This window comes from Centruroides vittatus, unplaced genomic scaffold (assembly GCF_030686945.1).
Source record: "Centruroides vittatus isolate TY-2023 unplaced genomic scaffold, ASM3068694v2 contig_941, whole genome shotgun sequence".
Classification (NCBI taxonomy): domain Eukaryota; kingdom Metazoa; phylum Arthropoda; class Arachnida; order Scorpiones; family Buthidae; genus Centruroides; species Centruroides vittatus.
In genome coordinates, this window is record NW_027122625.1 from 1347814 (window position 1) to 1373783 (window position 25970).

General features: G+C 27.6%; 1 protein-coding gene across 2 annotated transcripts in view; it reads left to right on the forward strand.

Moving 5' to 3' along the window:
- Positions 1-543: 543 nt before the first annotated feature.
- LOC136984956 (mitogen-activated protein kinase-binding protein 1-like) overlaps positions 544-25970 on the forward strand; it is a 49811-nt gene continuing 24384 nt past the window's right edge. For both annotated transcript variants that reach the window (XM_067282103.1, XM_067282104.1), the window contains exons 1-4: positions 544-756; positions 19600-19680; positions 22745-22836; positions 25096-25216. In XM_067282103.1, coding sequence (XP_067138204.1) covers positions 19600-19680; positions 22745-22836; positions 25096-25216 — 294 coding nt within the window. In that variant the 5' untranslated portion in view covers positions 544-756. The remainder of the gene's footprint in view (positions 757-19599; positions 19681-22744; positions 22837-25095; positions 25217-25970) is intronic.

Sequence of the window (25970 nt, forward strand, 5' to 3'; positions counted from 1 at the left end):
CGCCCTCAAGACAGAAAGTGTAAAAAATACACAAGAATGTCTTTGTATCTTTTGTTAACCTTATATACCATTATACATTAAAACTAACATGTAATTTCTTTATCACTTCTTTCTTACGTCATAGTATTTTTTAAAAAAGTAATGCATATTAAACAGAATAGAAACGAAAATCAATTCGTAAGTTTTATCGATAGATCGGAAATTTCAGAACTAGTTTGAAATAAAGTGCGTATTGCCTGGTAAAGCGACTTTAATACATCTAGATAAGCAAGCCAATGGCTTGGTTCATTTCAAACGAAACGGTTTATTCATTGGTTTACTCATCCACCTGTATTTCACCGTGCAACGCGTCCGTAATTTTCAGATTCTTCGTCTTATTTATCCATTTAATTTTTAAGTTTTTCCTTTACACGTTACATATTAAGCAAAGACATTTTAATAAATTACCTAAATAATAATTATATTTAACACGATATATGTTTTAATGTTTTAAACATTTTAATAATAAATCGTTATTTAATTACGCACTTTACTTCCAGTAGGGGGCCTAGGTAAGCTGTAATCAAACTTCGGAAAGTGTGTGTGTATAGTTTGGGAAGTTAGATCAGCGAAAGATCATGTGAAGCTTCCTTAATTACAATTACAATGTCAGGAAGGAAAAAAAGACTAGTTTCTACACGAAACCACGAACGTGATGGAGAATTTATTCGTAAGAACTATCAATAATGCTTTTTTATATCACAGTGCTTAATTCTGGTAAGTTTTTCCTTTTATCAGTTTGATTTACCATGCGAATTATAATCTAACGTATTGTATTTCCCATTGTAAATCTCTTGTGTAAATTAAAAAAAAAAAACAATACATTTACGTATTGTTTACGTAGCTGTTAAACTGACCAATTACAAAAGAGATTTTATTTTTAATTGGACAAATTTGAAATATTTTCATCGTTTAAACCAATAATTAAATTAAAATAGCGACGATTAACTTAATTATAGAATATAGACAAATAATTTACCGATAATTTCCCGTTCGTAGAATCTATTTGCAATGGATAATGCATTTATTTAATTAGGAAATATTAAATAAAAACAAATCTTATTTAATATTTCCTTCTCCTTAATTTCTGCTGTAATTTTGGCTTGTTGTAGATCTATAGAAAATTATAGATCTAGTTTATATATAAAATTAAAAATTTTGATGCGATGATTACAAGACTGGTTCCGTCGAGAGTTTTTATTGAGTAAATGCACTTTAATTGATCGTAAAAGTTTGCTTAAATGTTTAAATATTAATTAACGGTGTAATTTAATTTACAGGAAGATCTGCTAGATAAGGTGGTCGATAAGTTTTGAAAAGCGCGTCAAATAATCACCCGTTACAAAACCGTGCGACTTCTATGGATTACTTTCAAGTTATATATTTACGTAGAAAATAATTATACACTGACAGATACGTAGATATGTAAATTTTTCCACTATAAATTGATACTATGAATGAATAATTCATGGATTTAAGAATGTGATTGTCTGTATCTTTTCAAAAACTTTTTCTTTTAAGAAAAACTTGTAATTACATTAAGTAAAGCTCATTTTATACTTTGTAATGGATGATTTTTGAGAACTTGTTATATGGTTCCCGGTAATTACAACTTTGTTGCCAAATCGGCATTAAGGTTATAAATTTATACGTATTTGTCGTATCTTTATTTGCATGCTGATTTCAATGTCGGAAGAAATAAATTTGATTTTGATTTAGTGTTTATAAAATTTGATACGTACAGAAAATAACTTTAATCATTAAACATTTCAAAAATTTATATTGGTATTTTCATTTTTGTTTAATTCATTTATCTGATTTGTGTTAAAAACACGTATTTTTTAAAATAATTTAATAGCAAATTTTAATTATTCTTCTTAAGTATATTTGATTGGCAAAATAACTTAAATATTCTTTTTTCTGTTGTTTAATTACAGTAAAAGAAAGATTAATAATAATATTTGACACTTTTACTTTTGAAATGACATTTGTCTTTTTGGTACTTCATTAGATTCCTTAATTGATTAAACTGCAAGTCATAAAATTCGCATTGGCTTCTCATCTTAAATGATAATAAATTGTTTATTTTTTTAAAACTTAAATATCAAATTTTCATGTACAGTTTAAAGAAATATTGTTATATAAATTATTGTTTTAATACTTTTTAATAATAAGTATCATTTTAAACCATTAATTTTTTTATTTCATGATATTTAAACTTTTTCTTAAAAGATCTACTTAAATACACAAATTCATTTCATTGATCTTATATTCATCTTAAATTTTTATTATTAGTGAAGCAGTAGTAGTAAGGAAGTAGGAATGGCGTAATTATATGTCATTGATTTTATTGTGATCATTATTTATGAAATAAATTGTAATCATTATTTGTTATACATAGCATATTAAAAGTTTTATATGACTTTAATACTTAATATATTATCATTTTCTTTTATTTTGCTTATATGAAAATTTGTCTTTCTTCAAAACAAAAATGTTATTTATTTTAGAAACATGAATTTTTTGGATAGGTTTAGTTTTTAGACTACATTATAAATATATTTTTTGACTCCATAGTCAATCTACTAATAAAGAATCTTAATTTAAATACTTATATAAAAGAGCAGAAGATATTATCATTGGAAAAATTTTTTTTTTTTTAATTTTAATGTCTTATTACTGATGCTGAATCAAATTGTATATAGATATATAAATGAATTAATAAGTGCATGTTAATCTAAGTTGATTTTTTAAATTTTTTATTTATAAACAATAATTCACAAATAAACATAATAAATTTGTTTTAAAGATTATAAAATTTATGCACAAAAACACTAAATATAACAATCTTTAAAAATATTTTAAATGTTTTATTATACAGGTAACCCCCGTATAACACGGTTTGAGAATTGGGAACATCCCCATATGACACGGTGCTTTCGTAGCACGGAATCACTAACACGGTTCGAGAATTGGGTAAAACCCTCGTACAATATGAAATGTAATAAAAACCATTAAAAGCGAACTTTATCTAATTTGAAATTAGGGAAATCCCCACACAACAGTCCAATAAACGTGATAAAACTTTTATATTTGACATTTTTCATTCGAGTACGTACATACTATCAGATTTTCATGCATAATTTTTGTGAACTATTAGTAATTAATTAGAGTATGTAAATTTTCTTTTCCTGCCGTCTGTCAATACACGTCGTCTTTCTTGAAACTTGTTTCAATGTTGCCAGATGTTTTTCCCTTATTTTATACTTGCTTTATTCCGTCACCGGTTCTTAGGCATTGAACTGCGCCTCCAACTGTTGGGACAATCCACACCTTTACAAGTATATTTTAAGATTTTAATTGTGTCTTTTTTTTGGCTACATAGATTAAAAATTTTTGGTTAATAGTGCTTAGTGATGACGACGAAAACATTGTTTAATTTATATTAATATGTATCACTTCTTCAGAAAATTTTAATAAAGATATTTATCTTAATTATGAAAATATAATAGCATGTTTTTTAATTTTTAGAACCTAATCCCCCTTTTCGTATTAGTTCTTTATTTCGTATAACACGGCAATTTTTTGGAACATAACTCCTGTGTTATACGGGGATTACCTGTATAGAATTATTCACTAAATACATCAAGTTTTTGCTACTTTCATTTTAAAATGTGTTAAAGGTGTTCTCTCCTAATAGTTTATGACTTATTTCTTTTTCTTCAATACAATATTATGTACAACTGATAGAATATAAACATGAAATTGTCATGAAAATTTTTAAATTATGAAAATCAGATATATTTGAACCACCTTATAAAGGTTCTTCCTTATGATTTGCCACATTTTGACTGTAAAAGTCTTCATCAAACAAGACAATTTTGTTTTGAATATAGTGAATGAAAAATGCATTTAACAAATTGTTTGGTTTAAGATATTTTAATAGTAAATAATTTAAAGTATTTGTGGAAGATGGAGGTTTTTTTCTTACTGGAAAAAATTCTTCTGGTGTTTACTTGTAATTTCATGTGAATAAATTTTTGCTGTCTGAAATGTGTCACAACCTATTGAAATAAAGGATAAATTTTCACCAGACTCTATACGTGAATTTTTCAACAAATGATAAGGATAGAACCCTACTAGTTCAGGAAGCTAGTTCAAATATATGTAAATGAAATATCTTATCTACTAATTGGAAGATGAAAATCTAATTTTGAGGATTTTTAAAGCTTGAATTTAATATCTTGTAAACTTCTGATAATTGTATTTATTTTAGGAAAAGTTTATAAGATAGATTTTTTTTCTTAACTACAAACATGTTATAGATTTTATTCTATACTCTTGTAAAATTGCTGATTTTAGCAAGTAATGAAGAACAAAGCATTATATTTTTAATTCCATTTTTTTTTTTTTTATAGTTTAGTAATAAAATTGAAGACATTTCAAAATTTAGGTTATTGTTCATATGGTATTTTTACTAGAATTCTCTTTTTGAATAGGAAATCATATTTACAAGTTTCATTTTTCTATGTAATTTATCTTTTTCTCAGACTTTACCATTTGGAAATAAGATCTTGCTAGTGGTTAATAAATCTTTTGCTGGTATTTTTGTATTCATATCTTCACTTCTCTAATAAATTGTCATTGTTGCATTTAAAATTTGCCCAATGTTAATCATTACATCCAGTAATATGACACATTTTAAGTCATTTAGAGGAATAAATGGACCACTTTTTTAGTTGTTACTACAACTCCTAATAAAATTGATGCAGTGAATAAGTGAAAGAAGGTGAACATATACACAGGTCACATTGCATATCACCAAAATCACTACTTGGAAATATTTTTATTAAAATGACATTAAAAATATAATACTGGCAATATTGTAGTCTGCATATTTTGACATTTAGTATGAAATTGAATCACAAAGCATACTTCAGGAAAATCAGCAGAATATCTAATACTATGGAATGGATGTCCTGTGCATTGCACACCTAGCAATGTTGGAATGCCATGTGGGCAAGTTCAGACAGGAAAGCAGGAAGTGATGTTAAGAACTGAAGGCAGTTTTCATGCAATGCTGTCCAGCATTTTCAGATTGGGGATCTTTTGACTGACAGAATTTCTCCAAATTTTCTGTCCAGTCAACAGAACATATTTTCCTTGCACCTGGGATATTTTTACACTTTCATCTTTATTTAGTAGACTAAAGTGTAAAAATCATGATATGACAGAACATGTGAACTACTTGCTTAAACTTTTTGGATTGTGTTAGTGTGGGCAGGTACAATACATATATTAAATTCTATGTTGTCTTTGAAACAGTGTTTAATGAATTTGTTGGACTACGAACACAAGATTGAGTTTTAAAGTAAACACTTGGCTTTATTTTCATCTCCATTTAGTTGATACATGCCATTTGCACATTTCGGGCATAGAGCCCCTCATCAGTCAACTAAATGATACAATATATAAAATACTACACTAAATATCTAACAAAACTGAATTAAAACAAGGTATAGTTCTTACCATATCCATGTTCAATCTGTTATGCATACAAGGTCTTTACCTAATTGACACATACAACTTATTTTTACAATAAGTGGAGTGGTTCCCATTACATTAAAATCTATTTAGTATAAAAAGAACAGTGTGTAAAAGTACCAACTGTGTACAATAGAAAATTCTTTTAAAAAACTTTTGGAAGTAAAATATCCGTTTACCTGCTATATATAATCTTTTGCTTATTTCACAATATCCAACTATTACAATATCTAGGAAGTATAGACGCAATTACATGTATATTTCAGAGAACGAGTGATTTTTCACAGGCACTTGAACTCCTTTACATTATTGTCTTATGACTGTATTCGCATCACTTACTGCACTACAGTTTAGTACTGATTTGCATATTACAGAGATATTATGAGTGACAACAACAGTATAACTTTTACAGACAATTACAATCGACATTCATATATACTGCGTGTTTTATAATATTTTCAGCCAGTTTTCATTTATTTTTACACTTAGGTTTTTATTGATAAAGTTTTTGGCTGTTAAAATTGAAACACTTTTCTTGAATTTTCTATTATACATGTTCTTTTCCTTGTATAAAATTTGTTATATTTGATATATTAAATTCAAACAATATAATATATGTGAAATACTGTTTAAGCATTATGATCAAATGTGTTAGTCAGAATTATTTATTCAAAAATGATTCATATTTCTAAGTGACAGTTTAACATGTTTTTGCTTTCCAGATTCCAAACTGATAAGGCTACCAGCACCTGCATTAATTAGTAAGTAAAACTGGTGGTGATGAATAATTTGAAGTGGTTAAAAAAATTTAAACAAGCAAAATAGTTGATGATTTTTAAAAAAATTTTAGAGTGACCCTATATATAATGACGATTCAGCAGTAGGAGATATTCAGAAAGTCTGTTTTATGAACGGACTTTCAATATGCTACTATCAAATTTTTTATATGACAACTGGAATCAGTGTAAGCTGTAGAGCAGTGATTCTCAACTTTTTTTTTTTTGCTAATGCTGCCCTTTGCGGCTTCCTCACAGCTGTTAAACATATTTTACTATTTTGTATCATGTTTGATCAAATACATAATAAATGCATTTTTGAAAAGCATTTTATTTTCATGTTTACAGTGTTTCACTATGTCCACATTTTCAATTGTATTCATTTGATTCCATTATCAGTTACAGAGAATTTGTAGACCAATACAAAATTATTCAAAATTATCATATAATAAATGTTTTAACAGTGAAATTTATGCCAGTATGTACAGTACAAGCATGAAGTTTACCAGATATTCAGTATATGGATAACTCTTTGCTTAAGCATAGCTTTACAGATGACTTATCTGTTTAACATTATTTGCTTGGGCTTGTCTATAGTTTAAAATACCACCAAACAGTTCCAAAATTAAAATTGAAATAGTAGGAGAGACATTTACCTACCACATCTATACCAATGATGTAATATATACAAATTACCGAGCAAAGTGTAGTGCAAATGATGTGAACAAGACTGCGTTAAGTCAATTTTGTGCCCGATTCCAATACACAAAATCCATCAACAGAACCAGTACAAATTGAAATTTTTTTAATAGGATGACAAGTCACACAAATAAAAGTATCAAATCATTTTAAAATATATATATGTATATTTATTTATTACCTGAATCTGCTTTACCAATATCTTATTAACAAGGAAGAAGGCTAAGGGAAAGGTTTTTGTAACTTTTAAAGATTGTTATCAAACAGTTTTGGCAAAATATTCACCACAGATACTTTAGTTTTGTGTGTGATAGTCGACAGGAATTTAAATTAATTTTTGCTAGTGAAAATTATTAATTGCAGTAAACACAATTAAATAATAATTTGAAGTCAAATTATTTAATTACATTAAAACAATTCATATTTAATTGCTATTATTTATCTGTATAATTGAATTTTTTTAAATTTGCTTTGTTTGTTTAAAAAAAAAACATAATGTTAGAAACTTTTTTTGCCTCCCTTGGAGATTTTTTTAAGTTAAACTTGGAGGAGGTAGTTATTTAATTTTTTAATTAAATTTATAAATAAATATGATTAGTTTCTGTAGTCATTCTTAAAATACAGTGTCCAAATATATATATATATAAAAAAAGTTTCTTTTATTAAATTATTTTCAATATATGATATATATGAAATAGTAAAAATGCATTTATTGGAACATAATGCTTCTTTTTAGTGACTGTAGCGAATGAATGACTTTTCTGTTTGCATTTTTAGAGCATAAAATGAAACTAGAACTATCACAAAAACTTCTATTTATATCATTTCCAAGATGAGTGCTTTTATTTTTATTTAAAGTTCTACTTTTCACATATATAAAGGAGACAATGAGGAAATATTCTCATCTTAAATATGTAATTTATAAAAGAAATTAATATTTGTATTGTGAAATAAGTAACTATTTTGTTAAGTGTAAAAGATTTAATGATAGTTTTAATAAATTAGTTAAATTTTCATTAATGTGTATAAAATCTCAGCTTTGATTATTTAAAAGCTTAAAAATGATCTGTTTTCTAATCACTTTTTATAAAAGTTTAATATTTATTCACTTTTTAAATGTTTGTTTATATTTTATTTTGGATAGAACTCGTTCTTTATATTAAAAATTATCTAAAAATTAATCATTATTTTCAGTAACAAATTGATTTTATAACTTTCTTTACACAGTTACTAATAGCCTAAAATGCTGTAAATTTATGAAATATAAGACTGTTAAAATGTCAATAATGGATTACCATACAAGTTTTTAAATTGAAATAATACATAGTTAATAATTAGAGCATAATTGTAATAAAATTCACTTAAAAGAAAAATTTAAAATTAAAAGAAATTATTGTATGTAGAACATTAAAAAAACTTAGGAGATATTTAGAAAACTAGAGATTTTTTCCATTGCCAGTATAAATAGTATAAGCAGACACCCTGAAAAGAGAAAAATTATAAATTAAATAAATATAATTTATAGTGTTTTAAAACAAAAATCAGCTAAGATGATTGCTGTTTCATTTTTAGAATTTAATGAACTTTATAGGAACAAAGATCTATTATAATAGATTCTCAAACTTAGCATAGTCTTCATGTTTCTCTTCTCATATTAGTTTTGTTTTCATTTTGAAATCTAATCTAATCACCATTCTTTTGACTATCTAGCATTTATTAAATTTATAGAATTTGTAAGTTCATTTATCAGCTTTATACATTATTAAAATTAAAACAACAGATTATCCGATGTAATAATCTACATCCTAATCTTCATAAATACATCCTACCAGTATGTAGGATGTATTTATGAACTGGTTATGCATTTTTTGAACAAATTCTTTTCAAAATAAAACTAATTTTTGAACAACAATTGGTTTGATATTTAACCATTTAATGCTCGAAAAATTAGCACAAAAACAGTTTTTTTTTATTGTCGTCAAGTTAAAATATAACTTATTTAAAGGTATTACTGCTAATTATATTAACTTCTAATGGATTTAAAAAATACAGGTAAATGTATTATAGAAATTAATATTTTAAAATTGTTTTTTACAGTGAGTGCATAACTATTGGGCACTAGATGTTTGATAATAGTTATTGGCTTGAAATCCAACTGATTATTTTAAAATTCTAACAATTATTTGAAATGGGTCTTATTTTTTCATGGAAATAAAATGTAGAATCTCTTCTTCCTCTTCTAGTAACTTACTTTTCAGATCATTTATTTCAAATTCTTGTGAAGAAAAAAGACCAACTGTTGCTTGATGGTAAATTTTCCTGATTGTCTTATTATTTCAATTCCTTATCTGTGAATAGTAGTATTGTTTAGACATAAGAGCTATCTTACAAGAAATGTATGGTGTTGCTTCTGTTTTTTTTCCCTCCAGATGTACTGTACAGTACATGTACATGTTTGTAACATTTAAATTGACTGATTCATTACATTTCACCTAGAGTTATATATCTATTCTACAATGATTATAAATGTTTTAAATTTTTCATTTTAAAGATGTAAAATGTGTAGATATACTGAGGATTCTTAAATTATATGTTTAAAATATGCAATTTTAACAGGTTCATCAATTCTGTCACGTAGTGACTGCAACCATGTAAGAAGAGTGATATTAGTTATTACAGACTGTAAACATGTGTTGCAGAAATGGCTAGTTTTGCCAAGTATTTTAAAACTGAAGGCATAGCGTTTGGGTAGTAAGCATGGTAACATCCTTCATATTGTCTGTGAGCTTTGCACCTAGTATCTTGGGTCCAGAAGATTTGCTATAAGGTGATAGATTTTATATGGCTAACGCAGACTATCTTTGGCTGCTTGCATGACTCGTGATTCCAAGTTGTTGCAAGTCATTTTGAACACTATAAAAGTAATAATATCATTAGATGTATGAAATTAATGAATTTAATGAACACAATTTTGAAATTAGATTGGTTACAAAAAACAATTCTGGCTAATGTAACTTACCCAAACCATAATTCAACTCCTTCACTGATTGTGCAGTCATTTCTTTGCATTTTATCTAATGTATCAGCAATGATCTTTAAACACGTCAGCAAATCTTTAGCATCACGCTTAATTCCAAGGTTTTGAACTTTGGCTACAATATCTTTGTGAATTACAAGCCTGTTTTCATCACAAACCTGTTAACATAACATTTATAACGGTTTTTAGGATTAAACATTTGATACTCATTATTCAATACTCATTTAGTACTTGAGTAGAGTTAACTAGCATTAGAGTAAACAGTCAGTTTACAAAATAAAATAGTAATAATGATGAGATAAAATATAAAATTAAGTGTATTATTACTATATTATTATAAGTAATCACACTTCAACACAACTAGCATATGTTTTATGAATTAGTGACTTTGCCCACAGTACAAAGTAAGAAAATAAAAACTACTTAAAGATGATAGTATCTTCATTAAGATAGGCCAGTTCTGAATGTATGACAGTAAGCAATCAGCTAAGCTGTTTCAATGTACATCCTGTGGTAACATCAATCCTTTTCCACCTGCCTCTTTGCATTTGGCTTTCGGGGAATGATGATTCTGGAAGTATAGAATGATGTGCTTAACTTGCTCATTAATATCTTTAATATTGATATCTTGAGCCAGTAAGTTTAAAATATGAGCAGAGCATCCCTAAGTGACAATATCTAAATTTTCTGTTATTGCTAATGTTTCTCTCATTTTTTTTTCATATTGCTTGCATTGTCACTTACCAGGCTTCTTACTTTACAACCATACTTTTGATGGCATTTTTTTATTGTTGCAGTTGCAATAATTTCTAAATAGTTTGTTGTGTACCTTTCTACCTTTTCTGATCAACTGAGTCAATCAAATGAACTGTTCCATTAAGATCAGTCACACAGACACAAATCACTGGTTTATTATGGATATTACTCCACCATAAATAGCCATACAGACTGTATTCATCAGCTGATTCATTCTCAATGGAATTGTATACAGTGTCCAGCAAGGGTCTCCCAACTTCTGTTCTGTGTGGAAGGTCATATCCAGGTCACATCTGACAAAATTTTATAAATTTGGGGTGGTCTACATGAGTAAAGGTTGAATTGGTGGCATATATAAATTTTGCACATTGGACATCCAATTGCATTTTTTGATTAGTTGACATTTTCACAATAAATGAATCAATGTGTTGCAATTTCACTTTGATTTGTGATGCGGTGCCGCTGCCATTAGTGGAGCCAGAACTGGTGGAGGAGTGCTTCTCACTGGACTTGGACTCCTGACTTGCTGACTCCTGCCTATCTAAATAATAAAAAATAGAAACAATAAATTAATTACTAATTAGGTGTACATTTTTAAAATTACTACTATATACAGACATGTGAAAATTATTAGATTCAAGTGTATTTTTATTTGGATTACTGACTTACCTCTAAATTTTTTTGGAGAGCTGTTTTCTGGTTACCCTTGTATTTTTTAGGCTTGTCTGGACTAAAATAGGATCCAACTGACAAAATTCATAACACAGTGGAGGGTCATATTAACCAAAACCATTTTGGTTAATATGATAATATGACTTTACATTGTGTTGTGAATTTTGTACATGAGAGACAGACTTTTGGCTTACCGCTACGTGCAATGCAATTTTACGTTGATTGTTCTCAGTTTCCTTCAAAAATACTTAAATTTTTGCTATTTTCCGAAATTTCCGAAGATAGGAAGTTTTACCCATATCAGAACTGTTTTAATTGGCAAAAACAGTAATAAAACAAATTTTTACCAATATTTTTAGCTTTATAATGGATTTGATCAAACACATGACATGATCTAGAAATAACAGTGATTTGCAAAACTTAAAAAAAATATTACCTAATTTAAATAACCTCTAATTAACTGCAAGGACGGACCAGTGCAATATAAAATGATACACTTTAGGATAAGAACCAAAAATAATACACTTTATGTTTGAGTCTAATAATTTACAAACCTGTATGTTCACAGTTCACAATGATTACGATATGTAATTGTATACTATACAAATTGACCCATGTAAAACTTTATAGCAAGCTATAGAAAATTTAAAAAATTATAATTGTTCAAAATATTCACCCAACTGTTGCAATTCCTGTATATCATCCTGTAGGTGGTTATCTTCAATGTGTTTTTTTCATAAGAGCGACTAATCCAGCCATTTCTTTCGTACATATTTTGCTGGTTTTCCTGGATTTTCAGAAATTAGTTTATACTGATTAATTTTTTTTGTCAATTAATCATAAAATTAATGATAATAATAATGTTTTTTTCATCCAAGTAATATTACAATACGTTAGCTGTATTGCTAACAGCATGAACTTGCTGAGAGGAGAGTTCCTTGCTGTCAGGAACTCTCCTCTTAGTAATAAAAGTCATATGTCACATGCTTTCATGACTCATGAGTGAGAAAAATCCCTCATTCCCATGCCCACGTTTAGCTTACAAGTCAGAAAAAGTTTATTTACTAAATTTATGTAATAAAACATTGTTTTAGAATGTAATATAAAACTGTTTTAAAACAAAAAATAAATGTTTCTAAATAAAACATGTATTATTGTTTTATTTAAAAATAAACATAAATTTTCCAAACCCTGTAATCAGTACATGCAGTTGAACCTGTCTATCTCAAATCTCATGCAAATGAGAAAAAATTTGAGATAGACATGTTTTGAGATATAGAGGCTCATACAGAGTAAACTGTAATAGATTTGATTGGAGGTATGATATTTTATTAATACATAGCAAGTACAGTACACACTTGTATTAGGTATTAGTAAAAGATTTTTGACGTAACAAAAATAATTTGTCAATAGTTTCTGATGCCCAACTCTCTTCAATAAGCTGCAAGCCAAACTCATAGCCAATCAGAGAAAAGCCGTGTTAATTGCAACCATGTACTGTATTGCAAGAGACGTTTCTCAGCTTTGGTTTATGCTATTAAAATGTAGTTGCCGAGCTTCAAATTTGTAATTGACACTTCAGTTCATAATTTGAGATATAGAGATTTTGGAGAAAATTATTTGAGATAAACATAAAAAATATATAATTTTCAAGATAGAGGATTTTGAGATAGGCAGGTTCAACTGTATTACTTAAAATATGTTCACAATTTGAGATTGTGTGTAGTACAGTTACGGTCTCTGGCTGTTATCAGCAATGTTTACGAATGACATAATCATTTGGGCTATAATAACTAGAAATTTGTTACAATGAATACTTTGAAGAATAGTTAAATTTAACTGTTCTCTTAAATATTCTCCATTCCTTATCTTTCCTTTTCTTACATAATTTTCCTTAACCAACTTTTACTTGTAATTCCTAGCAAGATTTCTGTTTACATGCTAAAACTTTTAAACAGAACTGTTGAATTAAAGGTAAATTAAGTCTAATGATTTTTTTTTCTTGTTCCCAACTTTTAATTCAATACTGTCATATACCACGATACCTCTGTTTTTGTCAATAATTCATCCGAAAACAATCTGCGAAATCTGTAACTGACGAAAATTGAGGCAATTATTTCCATATGAATCAATGTAAATCCAATTAATTTGTTCTAGACACTCCAAAATACATACCAAAAACACATTTTATAGAGAATAAATATAGCATTTAATACTAAAAACAATAAGAAATTAATATAAAATGAATATTAAAAGACTAATGTAAAGAATAAATGAACATTTAACATGGCATTTGAAGGACTGCTGGCTCTGGAAACTTTCTTTGGTCCCACGATGGAGCTAAAAGGAAAGGAAAGCAATGGAATTGTTTGGCTAGATGTGCAGAATAATGCTCACATAACAAGAAACAATGCCACACCGAGCAGGAAAATGCATGGGTTGCCTTTTGTTTTCGCAAAACAGCAAGGTCACGTGGGCACACCAATGAAATCCGAGAACTTTTCCATGAAAAAATCGACGAAAACTGCAACTGACAATGACCGAAGTGAGTGAAAACCGAGATATTACTTTATTTCTCTTTCCAATAAGGAGATTTCTTTTGAGATGTTTCAGGAGTTATAGTGAGTTGTTAATTATGTAGGGATATGTGGAAGACCTGTTGTAGAATTTGACCATTTTCTTTTCTAATAGGAATGTTTGGGAGAAACACTTTTCCATGACTGGATGTATTTGTTTTCCTAGTTTGTGTGTTTTAGGAAAAGTGAACATGTGTGGCATTTTGGAACATCTTAAAGAAACTCTTTATTGGATGAGGAATATATGACAGTATTGGATTTCAAAGCATTGTATATCTATCTATTAGAAACTGCTAATTCTTTTTTCTTTCCAGTTTCCTTTTTTTTGTTTTTAAGAATCTTTCAAGGAATAACAGATTTTTCTGAAGAGATTATTTGTCCTTAAATTTATCTTATCCAAAATTATTTTCATTTTACCTAAGTTGAATTTTATGTATTGAAACTATTAGTATGGCATTGTTTTATTTCTGTTTAAAACAAAGTTTAGAAGCTTTTCTAGTTACTTTTTAGGCATTAATTAATAATATAATTAATTGAAATGAAAATAAAAACAAAGTTATAGTTTTTGGTAAATATAATGTTGGGATAGATCTTTGAAAATAAAAACATTTATTGTCATATTCTACTTAAATACTTTTAGAAACAATGCAAACCTTTGACTTTATTTGAGATAAACTATAAAGATACAATAAAAATTAATTTTCTTCATAATGTTTTGGAAATGATTCTTGCCTATTATTTAAAATTATATGTATTATGGCTCTGACTGCCATTTTAATATGAGATTTCTCACATAGAAGACATCATTTTTTCTTTTTCTATGTATACATTATTACAGAATGCATTTTGGAAACAAGTTTCTCATCAGCCATTACATAGGATAAATTACAATGGCCGATGAGGGGCTTGCTTCTGAAATGCATTCCATAATAAAATATACATAGAAAAGAAAAAAATGAGTTTAGTTTCCTTTTAATAATACATGTCTCAGTACAGTAGACCCCCCCTACAACACGGTAGATATGTTCCGTGTTATATGAATCCGTGTTGTACGAGTCCCTTAAATATATGAGCCAATCACAGCCCGGCACGTGTGCAGTTTAGGGGCTATGGCTGTTTGAAAGGTTTTCTTCCGTAAAATTAATCAATTCTAGAATAATTTGATTTAACATTTCCAAATCATATATAATTTTTTTGGGAATAATCCATATAAATAATGCTATAAACAAAAAATTGTTGGATTACTTACTGAGTGTGCATCGTTCAAAGATGCCATTGCCTAAGCTTGTTTTCATCGCGGAGTGACTCATCGAACGGTGGATGCTTTTCCTGATAAGTTATTCTTTCTGCGAAGAATTCGCTGAACTTTGGAGACATCATTAATAGAAATATAATTTTTATGGCCATTGAATAATACTGTAAATGTTGTTTTCACAAGAACTGTATAAAAATTTATCAATACTTTCCCGCCTAAACTCTCTGTATATACGCGTGGTGCTGGATGGCAGCAAATAGTTCAGCTGCTAGTCCACTATTGGTTCAGATTTGACCAATCTTGTTGCAACGACGTTTTACCATGTTACACGAGTCTCTTTTAGCGTGAACGAAACCGGTCGCAATTTTTTTTGCCGTGTTATAAGAAACCGTGTTATATGAATCCGTGTTATAGGGGGGGGTCTACTGTATAATAAATCCTTATTTCAGTGTAATAAATCTGATATTAAAATGGCAATCTTACAGCCATAATACAATAAAAATTAATTAATTTGTCTTAAAATTTACATTTTAGTATTTTCAAATAATTATTTTCTATCCATCTTTAGAATAATTCATAATAAAATTAATTTTGAAAATGGAATTAAAAAATTTTGGAAATAGACTTTGAATTTACTTGTCTTTTTAAAGTTAAGGTTGCATTTGATATTTGTTCTAATTACATAAAAATCTTTAAAAAATAAAATTGGATATTGTTATATAGTAGTTAAATAGCTGTTTATTGAACAAGAATATTTCAATATTTAACTTACTGTAATACATAGCGATTAATACATTCGTTAAGATAATGCAATGGTTATTTATAATTACCAAATTTAAGATTTACTTATAAAATCTATAATAATTGTCATAAAATTATATGAAAAGAAAGATTAAGATAACTTTAAAAATAAAATATTCGTAATCATTTATTATATCATCAAAGATAGCATATCAATAATCATAATTTTGTTGTTTGGTTTGCCTACAGCATTATTGTGTTGAATGTAGATGATAGAATAATAATGTTAATGCTAAAATACTGGTAGATCGACGATAAATTTAGAATTTTAATGAACTAATTTCGGGAAGTTTTAATATAATTTTTAATTAAAAATAATTGTTGTAAACAATAGTTCATTATTTATTTAAGAAACTATGAGTATAATCAGTTTAAAAAAGCCTTTAGAATGATACAAATATTTTAATTAAATTAACAATAAAATTTTTATTATTAATTTAATACAAATTTTGTTGGCAAATTAAGTATCTTAAATGATATTATAAAATATATTTATAAAGCATATCATTGTGTTCTGTTTAAAGTTGAAAATGCTGTTTTTATTATTTTAATTCTGGCAAAAGAATGACTGTACATTAAATGTTAACTCCTCTGATAATCATCTATTTACAACTGATATTAACTTTCACAGATTAGATTACTAAAACTAATTATATTGGTAGGATACTCTAATGCTTAATAAACTTAAAAAATATCCAGTTTATTATTTATTAAGTTTCTTAATAAAATTGAAAAATTTATTAATTAAATGTTAAAAGTATTTTAATCTTATTAGATGTGTTTTCTAAGCTTTTTATTTTAACTGAATGGCTTAGATGCAAAAGGTAATAAGCCACAAAAAGAGAAATTTAAGAAATATCACTTTTAAATCTTTAAACAAAGCCCGAAATCAGTATCTTTGATAATAAAATGCCAGTTTATAGCAAAACTGGCATTTTAATGATATATATTTTTTTAATTGATAATTGTTGTTTCTTAAATTTTTATTTGTGGCTTATCACTCTCTGCATACAAGCCATTCAATGAACATCAAAACATTTTTATTCAAATATATTCCAAATTTCACACCTTTAAGAACATTTAATTTCAATCATGTTTTTTGAAGGTTAATGTTTTCAATACTCAATTATAGAATTAAAATATGATAAAAAATCAAATGATTTATACTGAAGGGGCAGTTGCGTAGCAAACATAACTGGCGCCCGACACTTTATTGGCGCCCCTCCCCCTCCAGAAACACATATAGTTTGTCTTGGAGACCATTTGGGTGCCCATCTGCGAGTGGCGCCTGGTGCATGATACACCCCCTTGCACCCCCCTCGCTATGCCACTGTGAAGGGGGTAAAGATATTTTTAACAAAAATATTAGAAAATTAAATACAGAGAATTACTAAATATAATTTTGAAGTTTAAACTTGACATATTAAGTATTAACAGTATTTTATTATGTTTTAAAATGACTAGTTTAAGAATAAAGTTTGCTATTTTTTTAATGAGTAGTTTCAATAGGTATAGCAAATCCTCGCGTAACATTGTTTAGGAAAGATACAAGTACATTTGTAATTATTTACAATTGAGAAGTTGGTTTCCAAAATCTGCCAAATGGGATAATTTCTTTCCCTCTTCTCAGAACTGGACCTTGTAAAGTATTGCAAACTCTTGAGATTTTGAGAAATTGATTTCCAAAATCTCCAAAATCTGTGTTTTCTTTACAGGAAAGGTCAAAATCAGTTTCACAGTAAGAAATTGCATCCATCAAAGCATATACTTGCTCTTTGTAAAATTAAATGCATATTTATAAAGTTTCAAGAGTTTTTTTTTATTGTTTCTTGCATATGCATGCAGTAACTTGGAAAAGAAAAATTTAGTTTACACCTTGTAGGTTTGGGAAATAAAAGTAGAACTTGGTAGGTTCTGGCATGAAACTCTGTTTCTAGCCAAAGTAATGAATATGATTCAGTTATCACTTGCTTAATTTTTATTGAAGTAATGATAAGATTTGACATGTGAAGAGTAAAACTGGCATTTATTAATTTAATGTCTACAACAAAATTATGAAAAAGAAATGCTGGTACATGTAAGTTATCAGAAATAAACTTTTTCTGGTCAAATTTATATACTATCACAAATCATTCATGTGGTATATGATCATGTCTTTCAATTGATTACAAAGGAGTTAGTAGATTTTGGCGTGAAAAACACATTGGCAATGGAATTGTTTTGGAATAAAATATAATATTTAATTCGTGTAAACAAGTAGATAAATTTTTTTGACAAACAAATAACTGTCAGAAATGAATCTGGCATGCCTCAAATAGTAGGAATTGACTCTTAAGAGAGAGTTTTTTTTTTTTTTTTGATTTGGCAGGTTATGGAAACATATTGCACAATTATTGTTGTTAGATTCAATTTTATGTTTATAAAGAAAATTTGAAATGGGAAATAAATGCTGGAAGTTGCAAACACGATCCAATTAGAATAATAACTGAATTACAGTAATACCCTGAACTTCCGCGATAGGTCGGACCGAGTGATATTGCATCGGTTGGGGTATAATTTCACATATAAATACATACAAATTATTTTTAATTGAGGCTGGGACTAAAGAAAACAGTAATTTAGAAAAAAATGTTTAATAATATCTTAGATAATACATATTTATCTAATATGTGAACACACATATTAGATAAATATGTATAACAAATTATATTATGTATGTATGTATAACAAATTATATTATTAAAATTGTAAACTGAAGTTATTTTGATGTAGAAGGCTTCATAAAATCTAACAAATTCGTCTGATGGCTCAAAGTTTTTTTTTCCTACAAAATTTCCTCATAGCATGCTAATAATTTTTTTATTTCTCGTTTTGTAGAAGAAATGCACTCTTCATTAGAGTCTATATTTTCTAAAATTTGTAACCCCTTTTCATTTTTGTATCGAAGTCTTTAATAATGTTAACTTTACATTACAAAGCATAAAGTTTTTCTTTTCTTGTTTGATGCAGAAGAATCAGTTCTACTTTATTTGGATGACATAGTAGAGTCTCTCAAGTCTCCGTAGATATAACAAACACAGAAATAAATAACACAAAATAAATTGTAGCAATGAGTTGATTCTGCGTGCGACACATCCGAACTCGTAAGTCGAACAATAGTGTGGGGGGAGTGAGTAATCAAGAGTTGTGTGGCGCTCAAACAAAAGATGAATCGACAAGATTTAAAAATCACATAACTCCGGGTTTACGTAAGTCGGGGTAGCATAAGTTGAGGTATTACTGTATATCTTGTTTATATTATTTAGTCTATGATAATGTTGGTTTTGTTACACATTATTTTGTTAATGTCAGTTTCCAAGAACCTATTGATGATATTAAGTTAGGATCTATAACTACAATAAAATTAATATTGAGTCTATACATTGATTATAAATATCTTTTCAGATGGAGAAAATAGGACCTCGTAAAGTATTGCGAGCTCCAGCATTGAGAAGAGGGAGAGAGATTATCCCCTTATCAGATAGAGTAAGTAATTTCATTGATTTGTAAATTTATATTTATATTAGTTTTTAATTTTAGTATAACTAAAATTGAAATTGTATTAAAATTTGTATTTGAATCCATATTTTACTTTTAGACAAGTAGAACATTTAGTTTTATAATTTAATATTGTTATGCAACAACATTAAATTATTAAAACTATATTGTCCTTGTTAGAAGCCTAATCTTACGTTTTCTATTTTTTTGTTTAAATTGATTTAATAAAGGAGTTTTTTCAATTCTGGTACCATATTTTTGTTAATTGAGAATTTAGCATTTTAATATACAGTAGATAGCACATTCTAATGAAATTTGAGATATAGAAAAATAAATAATGTACAGCACTGTCTGTCGGCATTACATAGAAAGAAGTTGAAAGTATTTGCATAATAAATTGGTGAAATGTAACCAAACAATTGCCTTATTTAGGCAATCATTTGATTATGTTTCTATATACATATCAGGTTTTGCAATGTTTGATATAAAATTGTTTTTATGTAATGCCGACAGACAGTGCTGTACATTATTTATTTTTCTAATAGTATTTGGCATGTACGATTATTAAAATTTTATTAATTTGAGATTTCTCTTACATTTATTTTTCCTAACTGCACCTACAATTTTTACACTAGCTTAAATATATTGTAAAGTTTTTTATACCCATAACAATGGTGGAGACTAATTTTGTAATAATTTTTCTATAAAAAAGGAAACAGAACCATGATCCAATGTTTTCCTACAGAGTTTGGTTTCGGTTCTTTGAGATTTGGCCCAATAAAGTGGCTGCCCCAATTAACTGGTGGCCCAATTAAACGGAATCGACTGTATATTAAATAATGGTCTTAATAGAAACTGATGTTTGGAAGAATGTTTAAACCTAATGAGTTTCTAATAGAGACTGTGCATATGTAAGGGTTACTTGATAAATAGATGTAGCAATTTTTTATCTCCAAAACTACAGGGTGTGTCTGGATTATTTAATGCTCTTTTTAATCTTTATTAAATTATGAACAATGCTATTTTCATAATTGTAGATTTAGTAGTACTGACACAATGATGTTGACAACAGAACCATCTGATTTAGCCTCCTACAGCCTGTTTGAGCTGTATGATGTTGCATTTGGCGCAAAGGTGTTATTTGGAAAATGCAAAATGTGGAATAACAGCACATGAGTCTTACAAAGAATTGGTAAAAGCAGGGCTGGCATGTCAAAAATTACTTCCTGAGGTGAACCAAGTTTATGCTGACTTTTTTTGCCGTTGCTAGTAAGATAAGGGCGAAGGAAAGGCAACAATGCTTTTTTATAGATATGTGGCAATAGAAATGAAATAAAGTTTTTTGTAATATTTTATGTGCAATTATTTGTTACAGGCAGGAAATGAAAACTGTTCTAATATAAATACAAATACATAATAAATGCAATTGTAAAGAACAAAATATGTAAATTTACTTCTAATATTATCAAATAAATTGACTTCTAATATCATTGAAATTTTCTATTCAGCTGATAATACAGCTAGTAGTGTTTTAGAGTGATATGTAATAATCATGTAAACATTAAATCACAATTTTAATTCCTGTTTTGAAGAAGAAATTACCAGATTATTAATCCTTAATGTCCCTAAATTTTAAACAGTGGGGTGTATGTATGTTGGAATAGAAATGGTGGTCTGATCATATATCAGTACGATAATTAATTAACTACTAGAAATACTTTAGTAATTTTAAATCTCACCATTCTATTTTTTATGAAAAGTTCTGTGTCTATTAGACCCTTTTTTGGTTCTGTTGATAATTCCCTTTTAATTTTTATAATGGACAGACAAGCATATTTACAGAAATATGTGTATCTATATGTATATGTATAAGCCATTGTCGTGTCACATCTGTAACGGTATCCACTAACATCCCTAATCCGATACACACCCTGATTTACACAACTCCTCTCCACCGAGCTGGACCCACCATGTGGCAAGGGAGGGGCAGAAAAAGATGCAAGGAAACTAGATTTTTGAAGTATATTACTTTTATTTATTTCAATTACTTTGAATAAAGAATATCTTCACTTTCTAATATAGAAATTCTGTTTGCTGTTTGTGTATTGATTTATTAAGATTAGTTTTTAAGATAAAGAATTGTATATATTTATATATATTAAGTGCATCAAACTTTTAAATATTATATGCTTTAAACCTTAAAATAATATGCATCAAACTTTTAAAAATTAAGCTCATTAAACTTTCATATAGGCTATTAAGTGCATCAAACCTGCCTCGTGGGAATATACAATTTAGAATTATACCTCTGCATTATTTTTCAACATAATTTCCAGTCAAATTTAAACACTTTCATAGTGTGTTACAAGTTTTTGTATTCAATTGTTGTATAATACCCCTGCCTGTGATTTTAGCCACATCAATGATCATTTCATGAATGACTGCATAAAATTTGTGGAAACTCACTAGTAAATTCTGAAATTGTGACTTGGGCAATTCTCTCTGACATTTTCATCAACCTTTTGTATGAGTTCATCAGTCACTACAGATGGCCGGCCACTTTTCTGCTCGTCATGGACATATGTCTGGCCATTTTTGAACATACAGCACCATTGTCTCACTTTACCCTCACTCATTATGTTCTCTTTATAAACTTTGCACAGTTGACAATCAATTTCAACATCTTTATAGTTTTTGGTTAACAGAAATCTTATCACCGAGCAGCTATGAGTACTGTATCGTTAATAAGAGTTTGAATGGCAATTGTGGGAAGACGACGGAGAGCACGACCTGTACTCTGCCACATCTGACTCACTCTACATTGTTGCCAAATATGGCACCATTATCTCTACTACTGCAAGTATCATATGAAAACAAAAGTTATTTTTTGGATAATTCTCATATGTAAATAGAAAGAAACTGTAAACTTAAAAGTTTACAGTTTCTTTCTATTTACTTATAAACTTGTAAAAATTATGAAATTTATTGATGTTAGATAATTATTAACTATATTAAATAGTAAATTTACTTGAAACATTACATTATTTTTCAGGTTAAATTAGAGCGTGTGCTAGGCTTAACTGTATCATGCAATGCAGCTCTTGACTGTGATCCAATAACCAGTATTGTTGCTTATCCTGCAGGGTAAGCATAAAATTGTTTTTATATATATTATTATTATTATTATTATTATGCTTTAATATTTTTCTCAGTAAATGTAAGATTAATTAACTAATTGTTAAAATTTATAATTATTGTTTATTAACATCATTTGATATTAAATAAAAGAAAAATTAAAAATGAAATAGTAATCAATCAATGAAAGATGGAAGTAAAGATTTTAAAATTGATTAGATGATGGAATTAAATTTACTTTGCCATTGAAACTGTATTATATTTGAACCCTTTTCATTTTAGGTCAATTTGAATATAAAATATTATTATTACAATATATATTTTTAAAATTTAACATGAGAGCACATCATTGAGTACCCAGCTTACTCTTAACAGACTTGAATTGCAGCTGAAACCACGTAATGCGATCCATCTGAACTTCCTAACAAGCAAACTTTTTGCGTTTTTTGCTTTTTCTTGCAGTTTGTACTTAATAATTTTTAAATATGTAAACATTTTTCTAGCCATGATTAGAAGGCTATCTTTGTGATGTAGCCAAATAACAAAAAGTCATAGCATTGTACTCTGAGTGATGTATCTAAACTATTACAACTACTACAGCTACAACATAAATACATAAATGTAAATAAAGTCTGATGATTATTTGAGAAGAGAGTTAAAAAGATATAGATTTTTTTATTTGTAAATATATATATATATATATATATATTAAAATTTAAATAAGATTATATTTGAAAATCATATTTCAAATCATTTGGTTCAGAATGACTACCATGTTATATGTTTTTTCTAAATTTTTGTTTTTAGGCTGCAATTTGAAAAAATTGTAGACCTATAAATTCCCACTGTCGTCCGTCTGTCTTTCCTTAAGCTTGAGAACAGAGTTAGATACATGAAAGTCAAGATCAGATATAGAAAACTTAGGGACAACAGATTAACTATATATGAACTTCCGATGCAAACTGGAATATACATTATTTTCAATTCAAAACTTTTCCCCCGAAAGGAGTTAGTTATTACTGGCACGACTCCATTGCTAATGGAAAAGTATGATGTACAGTACATACACTACAGTATTAATTTGAGTTGTGGAGCATATATTTTAAATGAAATAAATTTAAAATATAACTAAAAGTTGCAGCCTGGCATTGTGATGATGTCACAATAAGTAATTGCTCATTTAAATTACATTTTTATTACATAAAATTTATAAAATAACAGAATTTATGAGTTTAATTTCTTAATAAAATTCTATGACTAATGTATTTAAATTAGATGTGATATCAAACTTTTAAATAAAGTAATGAATTTTTCTAAAACTGATCGGTAGATATGATTCTGAAAACACATGATAGGAGAAAAATTTAATAGAATTATGTTAATATTTGTGAAATATAGAACATAAAGCAGTGATAATGATAGTTCTGTGTTTATAAAGTGTAAACATCATTAATTACTAATATAAGTAGTGATTAGATACAAATATAAAGGTGTGTAAGTTCACTAGTTATATTAAAGCCAAACAATTGCTGGATTAGATTGAACTATATTATTGTTAATATTAATAATTAAATGCTAAGTGATTTGCCTAGAGGTAAGTATTAGGTGCCATCTCTTATTAAATTTAATAACTGTAATTAAATTACTATTCATTGATAAAAATAAAATAGAAGGTTCTAGAAGAAAAGAATCGGCCTGAAGTGAGACTCGAACCCACAACTGCTTCTTACTGTGTGGATGTGTTGCCAGTTATGGTACCTGGACCTCCATCCAATCTTTGCTTCCAGAGCTGTTAATGTAGGTATAACTGTAGTGGTTATTTACAGTGCCAACTTAGGCCACAGACACTAAGTTGTCCTCAATCAGTGCTGTCCGTAATTTAGATATAACCAGTACAGTTATATCTGAATTAATAGTTTTGGAAGCGAACGAAGATCAGATGAGGTTTGGGTAGCATAACTGACAATGCATCTGCTTGGTAAGCAGTAGTTTTGGCTCAAGTCCTATTCCAGGCTGATTCTTTTTTTCTAGAGCCTTCTAAATTTATTAATAAATATTAATTATTAACAGATGGCATCTAACACCTATCACTAGATCAAATTACTTAGAATTTAATCATTAATAGTAGCAGTAATATAGCTTGATCTAATCTGGCAATCATTTGGCTTTAAGTAGTGACTAGATATTACAGTTCTAATTGTTTTTAATAACTAAATTATTTAATTTTATACTTATTTTCACTCATATTAATATAGTTTTATTTTTTAGGTGCGTAATTGTTCTATACAATGTTCGGAAAAATAGGCAATGCCATATTCTTAGTGCTTCCAAGAAAACCATTACATGTTTGGCATTCTCCTGGGATGGAAAATACTTAGTTACTGGAGAAGTAAGTGCTAATAAAATTATTAAAAATTTATTTTTATGAACATTAAATGTATTAGCTTATTTCAATTAAGAAAATGGCATTAAGATGTTTAATAATTGAAAATTTAATGACTCACTAGTCATATTTATTTGATAATACATAATTAAAATTGTTACAAATAAAATTTGATATTTTTATGCAATTAATTACTGTTGAATTATTTTTGATTTTAAATTCAAAAATATTAATTTTGTTAAAATTAGAAAATTAAAATGTTTATCTTTAAATGTTCATATCTTAGATATGTTTTAAATTTATTGTTAGAATAAACATATAGGAAATTGCTAATATTTATTAACTTTTATTAATTATTTGAAAATTTTTAGAATATAAAATATTCTGTTGCATTTAAATGAACAATTACAAAGAGATCAAATATAATTACTATTTATTAAAATGATTAATATCTTTCCTATAATTGTATATGGAAAAATTAAATGTGGATTACACTTGAAATAGAACTAAGAAGAATAATACTTACATGATAACTTTCTTTCCAATACATCACTAGTTTTATAATCTGCCATTTGCCTAGTCATTTACTTGCATAACTCGAAACAGTATTTATGGTTTTAAAAATAGTGATTTAACATAATTTTCAAATGGAATAAAATATTCATTTAAAAATTTTATATTTTTATGTAAAATTAACTTGTGTAATAAAATTAAATATTGATAGAACTGAAGAAAAAATTGATTGCATTTAAATTTAAAT